At 38.4% G+C, this 18755-nt stretch overlaps 1 protein-coding gene across 4 annotated transcripts; it reads right to left on the bottom strand.

Moving 5' to 3' along the window:
* Nucleotides 1-9832: 9832 nt before the first annotated feature.
* Nucleotides 9833-13608, bottom strand: SRSF1 (serine and arginine rich splicing factor 1). Of its 4 annotated transcripts, XR_005212746.1 has the most exons (6): nucleotides 13281-13605; nucleotides 12658-12842; nucleotides 12136-12308; nucleotides 11750-11936; nucleotides 11251-11369; nucleotides 9833-10344 (listed from the first exon to the last, which is right to left on the bottom strand). XR_005212746.1 is itself a non-coding variant. In XM_037809630.1 (5 exons), the coding sequence occupies exons 1-5, from the start codon at nucleotides 13472-13474 to the stop codon at nucleotides 11347-11349; spliced, it is 762 nt and encodes a 253-aa protein (XP_037665558.1). In that variant the 5' UTR covers nucleotides 13475-13606; the 3' UTR covers nucleotides 9833-11346. The 4 variants fall into 4 exon arrangements, 2 of the variants coding, with proteins under 2 accessions (XP_037665558.1, XP_037665559.1); XR_005212747.1 differs by lacking the exon at nucleotides 11750-11936 and having other exon boundaries at nucleotides 13281-13607; XM_037809630.1 differs by having other exon boundaries at nucleotides 9833-11369; nucleotides 13281-13606.
* Nucleotides 13609-18755: the final 5147 nt, after the last annotated feature.

Here is an 18755-nt window from a genome sequence, read left to right as displayed (position 1 = left end):
TCAAAATGCTCTTCTTGTCTGCACAAAAGACAGGGCTTCTTGCTAATGCCTGTCCAAATGTTCTTGAAGAGCAGGAGCAGAACAAAAGCATAGAAATATTAAGTGACCACTCCTTTACTCAAGCTCCAATAGAAACATCTCTCTTCAGTTTCTTCATATCTGATTTGTAGATAATCCAGAGTTCAGAAAGGATCCTGTTTCTCAGAAGTCTCCAAAGTTAGCATATTAATACATTCAGACTTTATGAGTCTCTCTACATCAGTACTCCTCTCCCTTCCATTGGCCTAGATTTTAAAAAGCCTCATTGAGTCAATCTGATCCTCAACTGAGGGTTCCCACCCCGCCCCCGCCATTCTTGGCAGGGAACGGAATAGGGAACAATGAAATGGGCATTAGGTACTAATGCAGTGTGTTCCTGGGTGAGGGAAATGAGCAGTGGTGACCTAAGACAAAGAAATGACATCACAAGACAAGCCAGACTAAGCTTTGGGAAGGCTGCTCTATTCCAGAAAGCAATGCCAACAGATGGCAACACAAGCCTGGGACAGCAAGAGATTTGGCTTAAGCTCCAGGAAAGGGAATTAGCTCCTCTAAGCATGTTTTTTTGACCCTGAGAACTCTTTGAACTAGAAGCTACCTAATGTTATTCTACAGTCAGTCATCTGGTACAAAAATAAAACCATGGGCAGGGACTTGGTAAGCTGGTTTGTTAAAGCGCTACATGGGAACAACAGCTATACTAAAAATTTACTCCATGAACTGTGAATAATATATCAAGTTCACCTGTTATCCAAATTCTACACAAAGCACTTCACTCTTGGTTGCCTGAGTAGTGACAGCAAGCTCTCTACTAGGCCTGAAAGAAGAAAACAAGAATTCCTAGAGGGCAGGATAGATCTTGACTTCATAAACAAATTTACTAAGGTACAAGCGGAAGACAGGTCAGTTTCAGAGAATCTAAATTTTCCTTTGAAGTACCTTTAGTCTTTTCAACAAAGTGCACTAGGCTCTCCTCAACTAGCTGACAGAAGTTAATTAGCCCTATACCCCCAAGGCCTGACCCGGTCCTCTGCTGGCTTTTTGTTTTACAGACTTATATAAGTCCCTCTCCCCTCAGTCCCAGCTGTTTCCTCTTATTTCTTCAACTTCCTCTCCCCACCCACGTCTCCTTTCCCTTTCATTTGAGAGTGAATGCTCAAGGAGCAGACGGCAAGCAGTCTATCCAAGCCAGTGAAAATGCTTTCTAAGCATCAGTTATAAGCAAAGCCCAGAACTAGGCATTGTGGGGGTTGGGATACAATTGTTTCAGCCTTTTAATAGTTTGTGCTTTAGATGCAAAGGCACAATACACTTATTCTTCACAGACAGAAGAATATTTTTAGACTTACTAAAACTAGCTTAACATGGGACAAAAGGATTTTGATTTGCCGTAAGAATTGGTAAGGTATTCCTACAGTAATTCTAGTCCTGTGGTGTTCTTCAACTTAGTCCATCAAGTGGAAGCAATGCTAAAGCTGGAGGAAGCCTCCACATGTTATATACACCAGTTTGTTTACCTGAGGCAGTTACTCGGATCACTTAAGGATATGCAAGAAGGGTCCAAGTTGGTAACCTTTTATTAGCCCTCTGATGAGAAAGGAGTTAAAGGAAATTGCATTTCCTGGTTTACATCTCAGTAGGAATTATCTGACGCAGTGTTAGGATGTCTTAGGATGTTAGGATGAAAATACCTTCTCCAATAATCTACCCAGTTTGTTTCAATATTTAATAGTTGGGAAATTTAAAGGAAACTCAACTTCTAGAGGGTAGGTTTGGGATTTGTTCCAGCGATCTCCTTAAAACCATGAAGAAAAAGAGGCAACAGAGGGAAAGGGGCACCCAAGTCCAACATGACAAATCAGTAATATTTACCCCCAGTTGTTTCTTGCAGTGGTCTTAAGAGTCCTGGTAAACACCTAGTCCTGGGAATACCATATGGATGATACTAAAGAAACAGCTCAGATATAGCCCCAAATTCAGGCTGTGCTGAGAATTCCAACCTAGAATGACATATTAAAGATTTTGAAAGGCCAGCCAGACACCTCAGTGACAAAATTCTGAGTTCATAAACAATTCTGAACAGCCTGAAGATAAAACAAAGACCACCCTAGCATATACTCTCATCTTAGAAAAACGGCCTGTGTGTAGAACTATCCCAAAACTATTATGGAGGCTTTGCTATTCCAGTCAACAAATAATTGAGCATCTATTAAATGCCAGGAACTGTATTAGTCCCTTAGATATTTTTAAGTATCTTCTACATAGTGGAAAAGTCCCGTTTTTCAGGCTAAGTATAGCACAAACATTTTGATTGCAAACTGGGAAGTCACCACAGATTGACTTTTCAAACTCATTTATCTAGAGCAATTAAACAACTCATTCTGGTTTGCTTTTGTGGCTCTATTTTACTATTTAAGTGTGCACTCAGCTATCAAAACAAATGTGGACATATAGACATTTACCCATTCACAGATTTTCTCTACTACTGTCCCTTGTGGGATTGCTGCCTAGTTATTGAGTGACTGGCCAGGCCCTGACTGACCACACCATGACCTGCTGTCCTTACCTGGGGCCAGCTTGACTTGCAGGAGTCATAAGAAGGGAAAGGCTTCTCTGAGAGCTGCCTGTGCTGTGCTCACTGGAAAACCAGGAATTAAGCATCCCACTTTCTTGCTCCTGGGCTTTGGGCCATGACCAGTGTGCTTAGATTAACTCCTGGTTTGGAACAGCCTACAGCACCCAAGAATATAGGTTAAAGACAGCACCATGGGGCGCCCTGGTGGTATTAAGTAGATATTACAGGTGGTGATCCCTCCAGTATACTTATCCATCCTCTAAGAATTTCCCCACCACAAAAAGCAGGCTGGCTTCAAACAGCAACATGGTAGTAAAATAAACTGTCATCAGAAGGCCTGAATTCAAGTTCTGGCCTTGCCTTTTAACATCTCTGAGCCTATTTCCTCAAACTGTAAAATAAAGCAAATGCTATTTAAGGATCAAAATGAATCAAAGTCCTGTTATTGTCATAAAGAACAATCAGAATTTGTCTTACGGCCTTGCAAAGATTTTTGCTTCAATAATCTCCATGATTAAAAAAAGGTAGCAAAGGGCACAAACCCTTGAGATCACTATTCTGGGCATAAACCCAAATTGTTTGGAAGAACACACTGCATCTAAGCTATGCAGCACACCTATCTAGGACCTCATTACCATATTTATTCATTCATAAACACTTATTAAGGTGCATGTACTAACATACTGGGCATCTTGGAAGAAATGCCAAATTAAAAACATAGTTCCTTCTCTTGAAGTTTACCATGTAGCTTAGTAAAATAAAACACACGAAACTAAGAACAGCTTGAAGGTAACATCTAAATACATAAATTTTGTGACATAAAAATGCTGTAGAAAAGCAAAAACAGTGCAATTAATGCAAAAATGCTTGAGTTAATATTTAGTTGATCATGAGGGAGTGGAAGAATTTTTAATGGCAAAAGGATTGAATTGCTTGTAGGATTGGGAGTAGAGGGATTAAAAACACACATGCTGAGTCTTTTCACTTTGAGAGAATTGCTTAAGGCAATGGTTCTCTATAAACCTAAAGACCAGATTCAGGGTCCTGGAGTAATGTTTAGGATTCTTTTTCAACCCCAGGAAATAATACACTATTGTCTCTTCACTCGAAATCTTTATGTATGAATCCCTATATTGATAACTACTGGTAAGAAAGAACCAAAATTAATTAACCTCATGAGAGATCTGCAGTGATCTTCATGGAAGTGGGACCATGAAAGTGAGAGCAGATTCGAGGCTTCATCTGTAATTATCAAGTTTAAGTAAGAATGATGGAAACAGAAGACAGGAGGAAGCAGCGAGAATGCTCTAGTGTTTAGGAAACAATGCCATCCCTTCTTAATGATTTGTACTGAAGGAAGTGTGCACAGCTTAAAACAAAACATAACTTTCCTTTTGACTTGGTAAGGCTGATTTGGGGGGCAACATTTCATTTATCTTTCTAAATTATACTTGGCTTAGGCTAACATTTGAATAAATTTGCATTTCCAGGTTTCACACGTAAGTAGGAATTATCTGATGCAATGTTAGGATGAAAATACTTTCTCCAATAATCTACCCAGTTCGTTTCAATAGTTCGTGCAATACTGACTTCTGCAGCACTTTTAAGTACTAAAACATCTTTGTCAATCAACATTAAAAACTTTCAGCAATGCATGTGGATCACTGCAAACGTTCCATCATGTAGGAAACATTAATACATACAAAACATTCAGCAATAATAAGTTGGTGGGGGGACTAATGGCATCTTGGAAGAGAGCTATTAAATGGGTTGAGTAGCTTGCTTTTTAGCTTCAGGAATATGGTATGACTTTAGCAGAACCTTTGAGGATGGTCAGGATTTGAAGCAGTAGGAATATAGACTGCTAAGGTGGGGTGGGATGTGTGCATTTGGAACGTAAGCAAGTACAGAGAAGCAAAACTGAGTCAGGAAATTTTTACCAGATAAACCAGAGCCGGTGAAGACATGACTGATAATACTGATAAATTGGAAAGTAAGAATATAACCCATCATTGACTCATGTCAAGCAAGTGACATGATGTGTGTTTTAGGAAAATCGTTAAGTGCAGCAATTTATAGGATGGCCAGGATGAGTTAACAGCTTGCAGTCAGTGAAACCAGCTAACACTTGAGCCACGAATTTGGGCGAACAAGGATCCTCGTATGACAAAGATGGAAACAAATCCAAGAGGCATTGGGGGGCGGGGGGGCGGGGGAGACGAACCTCTGGCAAGTACACATGCCACTTCTAAGGGTAGAAAATATTCAGCCCACTTAAAAGGCTATAGGTTCCCTTTTATTTGGTGCTTCAGTCCATTGCAATGTATTAAATCCAAGTAAATTGCTGCAACCTGGAAGCTTATCTTAAACTTACCTACAAGGGTTTCCCTAATATCCAGCACCTCAGAGAATAGTTGTGCCTCGCCTTCTGAAACTTGACCAGTCTTCAAGTTTAGTCCTCTTTTACAAAGGGAATGCTGGATTTTCATTACAATTTGTGGCTTCAGAGTGCCACAACTTAAATTATTAAAGCAACAGCAGAGCTAATGTTTTTAGGATTGAGAACAGGTTTTATCAATCTAGTGCACTTTCAGTGCTCTCAATCCAATTTGCAGCAAAGCTGCTGGTCAGCAACTACCTCCTGTAGACCTAGTAGACAGAAAAAATCCACCAGGTAAACTTTTTTTTTCCTCTCTTGGAAAAATACCATTGTGTGGCTTACTGTTAGTGTCTTGTTCAAAACAGTTTCTAATAATGTTTTATAGCCAGTGATGTGTCTTTGATGACAATATTGATAATCAAATGGACTTTAATACATTATTCTTAGTGGCAATATATACTTTAAACCAAAGGCAAGTTTGTGTCCTTTCCATTTTTGTAATGTGAACTTAAGGGGAGGGAGTGACAGATGCTGAAGTGTTAATTCCCAACAATCTTCAGTTGTCTTTCTTAAAATAAAGCGGCATTAAGTAATCATGTCAAGTGAACTGTGTGTGTGCTGACTTTTTGATATTAAAAGATAATGTGCCTACTTCAGCAAGGCCTAGAAAACACAGAACATAACTAACTTGACAAATAGAGGGTTTTAAGATAAACAAATATAATTAAAAGCTTGTTAGTAATGCCAATAGACTGATAAACCCACTTCAAAAAACTGTTTTAAACCACAAAAACAAACTACGAAAGTCTCTACAAGAATACTCATTTTTTCCTAGTGGATGACCAACTTCAGGCCTAAATTTTTAATTTTCTTTTGCAGCACACCTATCTCTGCACTCAATTTTCATTCCATACCTGGAGCTGTGCAAGGTAGGCAGAAAAACAAGTAGATTTATGTTATCAGTATTTTCTTTAAAGTCCCAGAACATAGTTTTTTCCTGATTAACAGGTAAGCACCCATGAGATAAGCTCTATTCAGATCCTAAATGGAGGAGCCAGATGAAAAGGGAAAGGATTTTGCACAAGAGGGGAAGGCAGAGGAAAAATTGCAGGAAGAAAATTATCAAAGTTAGGTAACTTGGTAGGAAGAAAACTATCAAAGCTAGATAACAAGTAGCTGGTCTCCACCTCACTGAACAATTCATTATACACTAGACAGAACTTCCTGGCTGGTTCTGTATTACAGTTCCCTCTAGTGGCTAAGTGATTTCCCTACCATTTACTCCACTAGAGAGATGGAATATTAACATTAAAAGTTATTCAACATTTTGGCATCCCTATAAATTAGTGTTTTAAAAATGTTGTTCAAAACATTTTTAGTAGGGATGGATCTAGCATCCTAGAGAGGCCTTCAATGTCCGCTATCTTCCCATTGACAAACAGAGGCAATATGCACTGCCTTAGTATTACTTCTAAGTTGTATGGTGACACTTGTACTTTTTTGAGATCACAAACACCCAGGATCTGAACTTCTAGTGTTCTGTTTCATCTGTTTTGCTTACCTATCTAGATGGTAACCTTCTTGTGCAAAGGCATGCTGGCCTTTCCTCTCCCTGGTAACCATGACTATCACCTACTAAAATGTTGTATATTACAAGGTTATTTCTACCTAAATTGACTTCTATGTGACAAAAACTAATTCAATTTATTCTCTGTGTAATAAAGAAGTACACCAAGTGATTTTTGTAATAGGAAAAACCCTTTGCTCAATCTCTACACCAACTCAAGTCACCTTCAGAGTTGTCAGGCACTGCTTTCAAAACCAGCAAGAAGCACCTCCCAAGTTTTCAATCACGGGAATAATTGCTGGTTTAAGTATACTGTAAGTTCTTGGACTTACATTCAAAGCAAAAGTTATTTTGCCAGGATTACTATTTATTCTTTAGACAATCACAATACCACAATGAAGAAATGTTTCCTCATCATCTCTTTACTTCATGCTAATCTCAGTTTTTTTCTATAGGATCAGAATGGTCAATACTCCTGTAAGGAAATCAGTGAAACAGAAACAATTACCCGAAAAGGAGAGTGGAGTACTCCATTGTATATTCTAGGATTCCTGAGTATTTCCTTCAGTGTAATATAACTTTTTCAGTGCACCATAGCAAGAGTAAGAAGATCAAGAAATGAGGGTCCTATCTTTTGTCTTGTGGCTGCCTCAGCCTAAGATGGGGAACTTAAATCTCAATCAAGGAACCATGGCAAAAGGTTTGTTTTCACTCACACACTGATTAAATACAGAAGCTTCAGCCTGGTGTACTCCAGTAGTTTTACAATCCCTTATCCAATATATTTGGATGAATTGTTTGCACTTCATAAAGATATGCAGATGCAACCCTGAACTATAATATCCTCAGCAAAACCTGCAGGAGCAGGATAATGAAACATTATTATTTCTGCTGCAAAACAGGACAGTCACAATAAAGCACAAAATGAAAATAAGCTCTGGTCAAATTTTACATTCAATAGGCTCTACAAAATCTATGCATTCCGAGTGTTTTAGATTTAGGAATTGTGGTAAGATAGTGAATCTATTTTCTCCTTCACTCTGTGTACCCAGACAGAAATAGGTTAACCCAAAGGTGATTATATTACAACAAAACTCAGTTTAATAAAGTTTCTTTCCTTTTAATACCAGTTATGGCAAATATATACATATAACATCTCATTTGTAATTTCATTACAGAACTCATATGCAAGTAAGCAAAAGAGCACAAAAAACGAATTCACCTTGACCACAGAAGCCTGAAATATAACACTAGCCCTAATGAGCAAAAATGTTACATAGACAATATTCACAAAAGTTGAGCTGAACTCAAGCATTATGCTGTTTAAACACGAGCACCCCAAATTTATTAAAAGTATAAAACTTGGGGGGGAAAACATTTTAGAGAGAATCTGTTCACATTCCAAATGTTACAATTAATATTAAACTTAGCTTAGCCTTTAAATAAAATTCAGATCCCAAACAATTATGAGCCAGAAAATGAGTTTCTTACCTTTTGTTTCCAGAAACGATGTGGGCTGAACAGCAAGGTGGGTTATTCAATCTGACGTTATGAAAAATAATTGCTTCTTAAAGAGACTTAAGTTTTTCCTTGGTTAGAAAAATGCAAACTAATTATAACCCCCCTAAAATATTCTACGGGTATATAAATAGGGAGAAAACAAGCCAATTGTGGAAGGGCACAATTTTTTAATAGCTGCCACTCTGAGGAGAGCTTTAAGGCCTATTTCCTAAGACTTAAAAAAAAAAAAAAAAAAAAAAAAGAGCAGGAGCACTTTGTCTCCTGCCTCACAGATTTTAGCTGTTTGGTCACCTTAACTGCAAAGTCTGTGCCCCTCTACCTTCCATAAATATGCAGTCTTATCTTCAAGATTGGTCTCTATATCAATCAACTCTATCTTATTCCAATCTGGGTTTGAAACTATGAAAACTTAATTTAAGAGAGTGCACCTTTCAACATAGCTTAAATACATTCAGCCTTGAGTGAAGGCTATTTTCATTTTGGTCCTGTTTCAAAAACATTCGATGAATACAAATGAACCCACATCTGTACATCTAGCTCGCAGTACCTTTTCCACTATCTTTTCAATTAGTACTTGAAAGAAACCTTACGTTTTATTTAATAACTTAACATTTTAAAAAATCTTCTACACATGAAGCTTAAAACTTGAAGCACATGGTATACAATTTCTTCAGAATAGTACATCTTTCCTCTTCTTGGTTAATAGATCTTGAGTTATTGCATAAAAACTACTTCCCTAACGAATCTCTACAAAGTGCTTTACCAACGTATTTGGAGTAGAATCCATTTTGACCATTAAAACCCTGCCTCTTTCCTCCTAACAAACAGGAGAGGGTACTAGTTGCAAATTTCTTTAGGGTCAATGAACTACTGAGTTTATTTCTGGCTTTCCCTAGGTTTGAAATTACATCACCTGAATAATAATCTTAAATTCAGCTTCCAACTGTATTTAAAATATGGTAAGGTTTCATTATTTCTTCTGGAAACAGAAAAGAGTGGGTTGACGGTTGTGACTAGCCATCAGAAAAAAAAAAATATCATTTTAAGCCAAACTACCACTGCTCTATACCCTAAGCAATTTGAAAATTTAGAATATACAAGCTGCTAAAACCTAATAGAACTCAAGATATAATTACTGCCTTGGTATGTTCTGGGTACAGAATAACCTTATGGTTGAGAAGAGTTTACAAGACAAAACTCTAAAGGCCAGCTTTTTATTAGCAATGATTGACCCAAATAAGTAATCTAGTGCATTATTCACATTTCAAAAGGAAATGCAATTTGTGTTGAATTCTAATACATCTATGCTGAAGTTAACATTTAATACTTACCAATTTTTGAGACGAGTTTCACCTAGAATCTCCAAGCTATCTCCAGATAAGTTAACTTAAATTTACTAGCTATTAACCAATTTCACACAAAAGTCTAAGCTGTCTAAATAACGCCCCCCAAAATAAGCATAAGCCTTTAATCATTTCTTATCAAAGTACTGGAAAGCTTATCAGACTAGATCACCCCCATTCATCACATTACCTAACTGCCTTATTCTCACCTTTTCATCTTTCTCTGAAGACTTACAACTTTACATTTAACAATGAGATGACTAATACCATTTAAGATTGCCTTCCAAGAACCTTTAGTTTACTAACACGAGTCAGAACCTTATCTTATCAATTTAAAGTATAAACTGATAAGACTAGTCACCCATTTAAAATCATCTTACATGAAGAGGAAAAAGGACAACCATGCATAGTTTTTTAAAAAATTTTATTTTTTTTCAAAGAAAAACGGCAATAGCCAATTGGAAACCTACTTATTCTTCAACTCCAATTATGTTTTCTTTAAATTTAGAAGTGACTTACTGATTTACTATTTTAAACAAACCCCCCTTTCCCCTTTAAATGTTTACCATCTACTCGTGCTGAATCCTTCCAAGGAGATTGCTCCAGCGTACATCTCCAGGTCCTCGCTTTGCTCCTTTTACCAAAAAATGCAAAATACAATTCCATCGTGCATCTTAAGGGCTCCAATCGTCAAAAATAGGAAAAAAAAAAATCTTTGGAATAGCCAATTAAGTTGAATAAAAAAATCCACACGAATGCGGTTTGGTTGGGGCAGGAATCCACTCCTATGTTCCTGGGTAATCTGATCCCGCTCCATGAATCCTTGTAATTCATCCTCCCTATCCTATCCACATTATGATTTGAATCCAATGATCCAGCTCCAAGGATTGGGATCCAGTGAGCCCTCTCCAATCCAAACCTTTATAACCAGCAAAACCAAAAAAGAGGAGGCAAAATGTTAGATACTGTAATCAAAAAAAAGTTTCTGGGGAATGATGAGTTATGTCTGTCATCAGTATAACAGATGTACATCAATAACTATCAAATTCCCCAAAACAAGTTTCTGAATGGTGTTCAGATAAATTTTAGAAACTTAATCATCATAGAGACTAATTGGAAGAAGCATTTTATATTTACAGTTCAACTGATAATGCCAACACTTGTTACTGTACAGCGTATTACAGGTTTTGTGGTTGCAAAAAGTTATGTATTTGAAAAGTTTACTGGTATTGGTAGTCACCTAAGTCTAAACTAATACTAACATTCCCATCTGCAATTTAATTTGTAAATTAAAGTGTTTTAAGCATGAGTCAATCTTGAATATTAATGGGGAAGGTGAGACTTAACATATTCCCAACTAAATTATCTACACCAATATGTTGGAATTCTATATTTTGCTTTCATTTTGTCTTAAAAAAATGAAATAGCAACGCTATATCAGTCACACAGAGGACATGCAGATTTAGCAGTATTGATATTATACTCTATCTGGTTGGAATTAAAAAACACCCTGTACCCACATGTACACCAACAGCAGGTCACACATTAACAGTTGTAACTAAGCACTGTGACAAAATTAGCCAGTTCTTCCCACATTAGTCCCTATTAAAACAAAAAAGGGGGAAGGGAGCAAAACTGTTACAAAACGGGCAATGTAATTTTGCCACAATTGCCAAGGTTTTAAAAAGCAAAGCAATTGTAGCTACAGACAGCTGCTTAAGATGTTTGCAAGTGTTTTAAGGTAGATTTATTTATTAACCCTTGCCTTTTAGTATAAGGTCAATACTGCCAATTTCATCTGTGACAATAGCACTTGGAGTCATACCATTGCCTCCATTATTGATCTGATCCTCCTCAATCCTCCTTTTGACAATCCTAAAATGATTGAAATGTGCTCCACAATCCTTAATCCAAAGCATTCTTAATCCATCTCTTCAGATATGTCTACAGAAAGACACATGAAAAGGCAAGATAAACATAAGAACTTCCCCAGGTAAAATAACCACAAACACCCCCAACATCCCAAGTCACACAAACCAGAGCAGAATAGACATTTACACAATATCACAGTCTGAAGAGCATGGAGAGTTAACTAAATTTAAAGAGTCCTGTCTATGACATCACTTAAAATACAATTTACCAAAGACATGAGGGGAATGTAGATGTTAGGAGCAAAAGGTATTACACAACAATGCAATTCAACACTTTAGCCCATTCTGAACAAAACAGTTTGAATTTTAAAAAAATGAATAGATTGTACTGAGTAAAGGAAAACTGTATACAACATGGGTTCTACAAAAAGTGTCACCAATCATCTTATGTACGAGAGCGAGATCTGCTATGACGGGGAGAATAGCGTGGTGATCCTCTGCTTCTCCTTGGGGAATAACTGCGACTCCTGCTGTTGCTTCTGCTACGGCTTCTGCTACGACTACGGCTTCGAGATCGAGATCTTCCATAACTTGGACTTCTGGGCCCATCAACTTTAACCCGGATGTAGGCAGTTTCTCCCTAGTGGATAGACAGAACTTTCGATTGAAAGATCTAAGCTTTCACCTGACTTCAGGCATGCTGAATGAATCAATGTAACTAAAACCAGAAATCTGACACTTTACTTGGACACCCTTGCCTGAATCCTTACCTTCAAATTCCACTGTTAAGACCACTGTATCCAATTCTGGCCAAAGAAAAAAATAAGTGTATAACCTACCTCATGAGATCTAAACTTAGTGTTATCCAGTTTTCGAACTGCATAGGTCATATCTTCTTTCCGTACAAACTCCACGACACCAGTGCCATCTCGGTAAACATCAGCATAACATACATCACCTGCTTCACGCATGTGATCCTTCAAATCCTGCCAGCTTCCACTTGGAGGCAGTCCTGAAAAGTGATTTTTTTTCAATACCAAGTATGCCGAATATCACCGTAAAATTTATAATGTACATTAGAACAGAGATTACTTCAAAATAATGCTTGTACCTACATGATTCCAACCAAAATTTTGGAATCCACAGTCCAAAATTACTTGCAAGGTAAGGTTCTGCAACCTCATTTCGTTAAGTTTTCATTACAGTGATCCTTGTTTATCAAAATTCATCCAATAAGCATAAATCTTAAGCATAACTTAAGACGTAGCATAAAAATGTGCAACTGCCAGACCAGCCACGCAAAGACAATTTTAAAGTTGTTTCTATACCCTCCTATCAACCCATAAGAGCCGTAAACTCACCAGAGACAACCACTCTGTTTTCAGACCGCCTGGATGGGGGGCCATAGCGCCCTCGGGGAGCTCCGCCACCTCCACCCCCACCGCCACCTCGGCCTGTACCACGGCCGCTTCGAGGAAACTCCACCCGCAGACGATATCCATCGTAATCATAGCCGTCGCGACCATACACCGCGTCTTCCGCGTCTCTGCGTGACCACAGAAAGCAAAGGGATGAGAAAAGGGACCAGGAGGGGAAGTCTTAACTCGATCTGGAACTAGTGCACCACCACCCACCGCACATGCGCACCGCGTGTGGAAGAGTCCACATGCGCTGCATAATAGGAATGGCCCCTCCCCCACCCAGAAGCACGCCAGCCTCCAGACCACTACACTAACCCACAGCGCCTCAATTTCCCGCTCGGAATATGCAAGTCGGCTCAGGGGATGTCCATGGAGCCGGGCCACCACAGAAACCACACCGACTCGGCTCCTTATTCAACTCCTGCATGGGCAATATTGTCTCGCCCCCAACCTCTCCAAGAGTATTGCCCCACCCCACCCCCATTCTCCATGTTAAGGCCTTAGAGCCTCCCCCAACTACTCCAACCTATTTCCTCAAGGCCGCAAGCCCCATGCCGCCTCACCGCGGGTCCTCGAACTCAACGAAAGCAAAGGGCGGTCCCCCGCGGCGATTCTTCAGATCGATGTCGCGGATAGCGCCGTATTTGTAGAACACGTCCTCAATGTCCTTGGTTCGGATGTCTGGAGGTAAGTTACCCACGTAGATGCGGCAATCGTTGTTCCCTGCCGGACCACGAATCACACCACCTCCAGACATGGCGGCGACGAAAGGCGCGGACTGGAGAACAGTCCTTCCCACCAAGCCTAGCGCACAACAGAGCGAACCCGCAGCGAAACCACGTCTCCCGCGGCCCGTCCAAAATGGCGCCTTTATCTGCTGGGCGCACGGATATCGGGGGAGGGAGGAAGAGAAGCGAGAAGCAATAGCTATTCGCTCTCAATACGCACGCGCAAGAGCGTATCGCGCTCGGTTGAAGAACGCATACGCACGCGCGACGTGACCCTCCGCACGAAGGGGAAAAAAGTCCCCGGCGTTCTCGGTTTGCAGTGAGTTTTGCCAATCGGGTGACCAGCCGTTTGTAAAAATTAAACCGAGAGCCTTCGATGAGGGGGCTATTAGTGCCTGTCGGGTCCTCACGGATAGTCATTTTCCCCAGGAATGAGCCTCTTAAGGCAATTCAGCGTCTTGAAAAGATTTGGTGACACAGCCTTAGAGTCCTGTCCCACCATGCTTCGCGGCGTTAACGGCCTTTGGCGGGAAAGAATCTCGGGGGCGGGATCAAGGGGGTGGGACCGGGTGGTTGCTCCGGAACTACGGCAGCCTCGCAGTGGGCCCTGTGCAGGAGCGGCGTTACTGGTTGTTTAATAGAGTCAAGACGTGGCTTTGCCTTCCCGCCCTTTCGCCTGTGAAAAGGCTGAGGGCTCCTTGGATAAGTGTCTAATTTAGGGAAATCCAGCTTAGAATCCTTAGTAAATATTCTGCAATAAATTCCGTTCCATCTTCGGTTCAGAACTTAACTTGGCACGGCTCTCATCTCAACACGCTTTGTGTCAGGGCGGTCCTGAACAGTCATCGGTGGTGCTTGACAGCCGTAGGGATAACAACATCGTACCGTCTCCAGGACCAAGATCTCTGCTCCGCTCGTTAATCATTGCCTGTTGCTGGGCCTAGGGTAGAGGAGAAGCTCAGTGAAAGCCTGGAGAATGAATTGTGCCTGCTGTTTTTCCTCATTTCAAAGAACGGAAAAGAACAAGTATTTTTTTGGGGGGTGGTGGTGGTGGTGGTGGTGGTGAAATCCCCAAATTAATCCCTTTTTGAAAAGCTTCCCCTAATAGTTAATTACATACAAGGGTTTTGAACTCATCGGCTTCTCGGTTATATAAATAAATGAGCAAAATGGATGTGTGAGAACTGACTACTGGAGACCATAGTTGCTTCTCAGGACTGTTATCCTGCTTGCTGCTGGCTCAGGAAGACTAGAACTCTACGTTTTTCCAGAGATATCTGAAATCGGGATTTTTTATGTGGAATGTTAGGATTTTTAAATGTTGGTAATAGTTCAAATTTTAAAACCTCCTGCAGTCAGATATGCTAAAACAGATCTGTACCCTGAGTTTGAGGATGATTTTTTTCATATTATGTACTTATTTACAACAGTCCTTCTCCCCAAGGATGTGAGGAAGCTTACGGAGTTATAGTAAGACGTTATTAAAACTGGATGAAGAAATAAGAGGAATGGGAAAATAAGGAAGGAATTCAGATGAAGTTACGGATAAGGTTAGTAGGTAAAATGCCTGCACTAAGCTTAGTTCTTAGAGATGGACCACAGATTTTACTCGGGTCTTCCCAGAGGCCTCATTAAAGAAGGAAACACACATATTTTCAAAATTCAAAGTGCTGTTGAGATTAAAAAATAAATTAGTTGTTCAGGAGAAGGGCATGTTTTCTTAGTTCTAAAAGCTGACTGAATGTACTTTACACATGTTTCTTGGTGATTCCAAAATACAAATTCAATTTGAAATATCTTAACTAGGAATGCTTAATCTGGGTTTGTGGAACCTCAGCAGATCCATAGAGGACTTCTAGTAGTCCCTGAATTCTCTGTAATGATTTCAAAAATTATGTGTATGTTTGCATGTATTTTTTTCTGAAACAGAATTGGAAATTTTAATCATAGTCTTAAAGACCCAAAAAGGAAAAAGAAACTTTGAAAATTTTAGAGGAAAGGACAGATTATTTATCTCTTAAGGCCATCCTTCAATGATATATTTTGACACTGAGCTTTTAATAAAAAAGAGAAGAATCAGATTTTTTTTTAATGAAAAAGAAACAGGCCAAAAAAGGACACTATTTCAACAAATTTCAATTTCTAGCACTGTATCATTCAGTTAGCAGCAGAAAATAGTTTTTTTTTTTTATTTCAGCCATATAGTATTTTCATTCCTTCATTCAATAGTTATTTTTACTGAGCACATTTTGCTTTCTTTTCAACTTTTATCCATCAGTTTAGAAATATTCAGAATCATCTTCTGTTGATTAATGTTATATCAATAACTGAAATGATTTAAACATAGGTGTTTTAAATTTCAAGACACTTTCATTCCAGAAAAATTAGAAAACCATGTATTTGTTTTGATTTATTCTTGTCTGTCCAATTTTAACGCAGTCATTTCTGATTTTATTCAGTTCAAAGAAATACAAAGTAGAATTTAATGTAGAGCAAATAGGATCTTCTTTTATCTACTGGCCTTTTTACACTTGATTTTAGCCAAAAGTCAGAGAGGTGAAACTCTACTGGCCTTTTTTGTATTTGAAAATAATCAAATTGTAGGGTATAGCGAGGAAAGTCTGGACGGCTATTTATCATGGTCTCCTAGGATGACATTAGCTTGGTGATTACTACAATCTAAGAATTTGATTTTAATGTCATCAATGTCCCAAAATGAATTAACATATTTCATTTCACTAGAGTAAGCATACAAGAGAGCAAATAAATTATTTATTCATTTATTGAGGGGAGGGGCAGATTCATTTTTGATAACCAGGATGCTCAGATTGTATATGCCGAGACAACTGTTTTGGAATGTCTAGGAAGCAAATCAGACTGTTGATTAGTAAATGAAGAATCAGAACAAAGTGAGGTGAATCATTTTGAGGGTGTTTCATTCAGATCATGGTAAGACCTGATAAATGATCCCTGCCCCAAAGCAAAGTACACCTATTTAAAGACAGCAATATTCATATCCTCTGGATTTTATGTCTCTGTTTCCTGGACAGTAACAGGTAATGATCCACAATTCTTTCTGTAGGCTAATCTTTACATAAACTTTCTCTAAACAGTGTATTAGACAGTTGATTCGGTTTTTGCTGACCAAATTACAACCACTTCCAATTTTGACTTCTGAGATTACATCTTCATCTTTATTGGGTTTTGAGGTGTTTCTAAACTCAGTTATACTTTTATAGGAAGTCTTATGGATTGCTCCCACAACTAGCTAATTTTTCATGAATAAATTTTATAGCTTAATTCTCAGAAGCAATCTTATTTCAACACTATTGCTGTTTATGAGAAGTTGCTTCCTGAAAAAGAAACTTTTAAAATGCTTTCAGTTCAATCCAGTGGGTCTATACTAATGTCAGCACCATACTTTACCCTGGAAATGAGAGCTAGAGCTAGAGCTAGAGCTAGAGCTAAATCTAGAGATGATAGAGATAGAGATAGGAGAAATTCAAAGAGTTAAGAATGAATCACTGTAGGGTTTGAAATCACAAGATGTACTTTTTCAGTGATTTGCTCAGTATTTAAAACTCTGAAAAGGAAGGGAGTGGTATATATCTTTTTGTTTTATTTATATTTATCTCACCTTCCCTAATTGTGTTGAGGAGAGATTTCTGCTGTAACTCTATTACCAGTAAATTCTCTGTTAAAAACAATATTATTGACCGTTTACTGAATGCATTCTTTGAAAAAGGTGGGACATTAAGATGAACAGAATGTTGTTTCTATGGCAACTTCAGCCTGTTGCTATCAGTGGATAGACACAGTGGGTATGAGGATTGTTCTTCATTTTGCAATAGAATAAAGATGGCCACTTTTCAAGCCCAAATCAGTAATCTAATAATGTAGTCTTGGTGATCTTATTTTAGAACTGGCCTCTCTCATTCTTTGATTCTTCTCGTTTTGTTTTTGGCTGTTTCTTCCCATCTTTATTGTTCCATTATTGGTAATAGCAGGGTATGATTCTGCCAGAAAACAGATCTTAAAATGATCAATTACAAAGATATGTTTTTCACTGTGTTCTCCTATTCCTGTAACTACTATTAACTCCCTCTCCTCCACTTTCTGCTTATTTTGTTCTTTTAAATATCTGAACTCCAATTCATATTGTATATTTTCTAATTGGAGTAAGTGTCTCTTTAAGGTACAATATAAAAAATGTGGCAGATATGGTAAAAATACTACCTTTTTTGTAGTTTAATCTTACATGATGAGTCATATATAAATGTTAGATATTAGTAGTAGTAAAAATAGTAGTATGATATGTTTGTATTGCTGTGGCCAAGTTGTTAGAAAAATATTTTCAATCAAAAATTTTTATTTGAAGTTTTGAGTGTGACTATTTTTTCTCTTTATTTAAAAAAAAAAAAAATGTGTCCCAGATTAAGCAAACTGAAAACTCTCAGAGTTACTTTTGTAAGTTGACTTGCATAGATGACTCCAGAGCTAATACGGCCTGGATCATGGGATCAGCAGACTAGAGTCTGCTGGCCAAATCTGCTCCATGGCTTCTTTTTTGTAATGTCTGGGAATTAAGAATGTTTTTTACATTTTTTAATGATTTAAAAAAAATTAAAATAAAACTATTTCATGACGTAAAAATTATATGAAAATCACATTTCAGTGTCCGTATGCAAGTTTTATTGAAACACCGCTGTGCCTATTCATTTACGTGTTGTCTGTGGCTACTTTCGCACTACAATGGCAGTTGAGTAGTTGTGACAGAGATCTGCTCAAGCGTAAAATATCTACTATCTGGCCCTTTACAGAAAAAGTTTGCCGACTAGAGGAAAATAATACCTTGCTTTTGTAAATTTTGCTTAACCTAATTCAAATGTTCAGTTTCGTCATGTTCTCTTCCTTGCATAAATGGTTTTGCCATGGGTAGTATCTTATACTGTTATTAATTAGACACCATAGGTAATACGCTTTTTCAAGTGATACCTTGCTTACACATGCCTCATCAGCTACTGCTACAGTTTAGTGATAAGGTACTAAGAGCTTATGAGGACAAACTCCCCTGGTCTGTGCAGTCTGGAATAGCAGGTGTTGTTCTGCTTTTCCAGTGGGTTTCATTCTTTGTAGTGTAGTTGATTCAAAATTGGTCAGCAATTCCAGGAGTGTGGATTTCTGTAACACTTCTTGTATTTGTCTTAGTTTCCCGGTTGCTAAAAAGTGCTATACTATAGCTTGGCTTAACAATGGGAATTTATTGTCTTACAGTTTCAGAGGCTAGAATGCTTGCTTCCTCCCATAGAT

This window comes from Choloepus didactylus, chromosome 18 (genome assembly GCF_015220235.1).
Source record: "Choloepus didactylus isolate mChoDid1 chromosome 18, mChoDid1.pri, whole genome shotgun sequence".
In the NCBI taxonomy this organism is placed as follows: domain Eukaryota; kingdom Metazoa; phylum Chordata; class Mammalia; order Pilosa; family Megalonychidae; genus Choloepus; species Choloepus didactylus.
The sequence above is the reverse complement of the archived record's forward strand: the minus strand, read 5'-3'. Positions and strand labels throughout refer to the sequence as shown.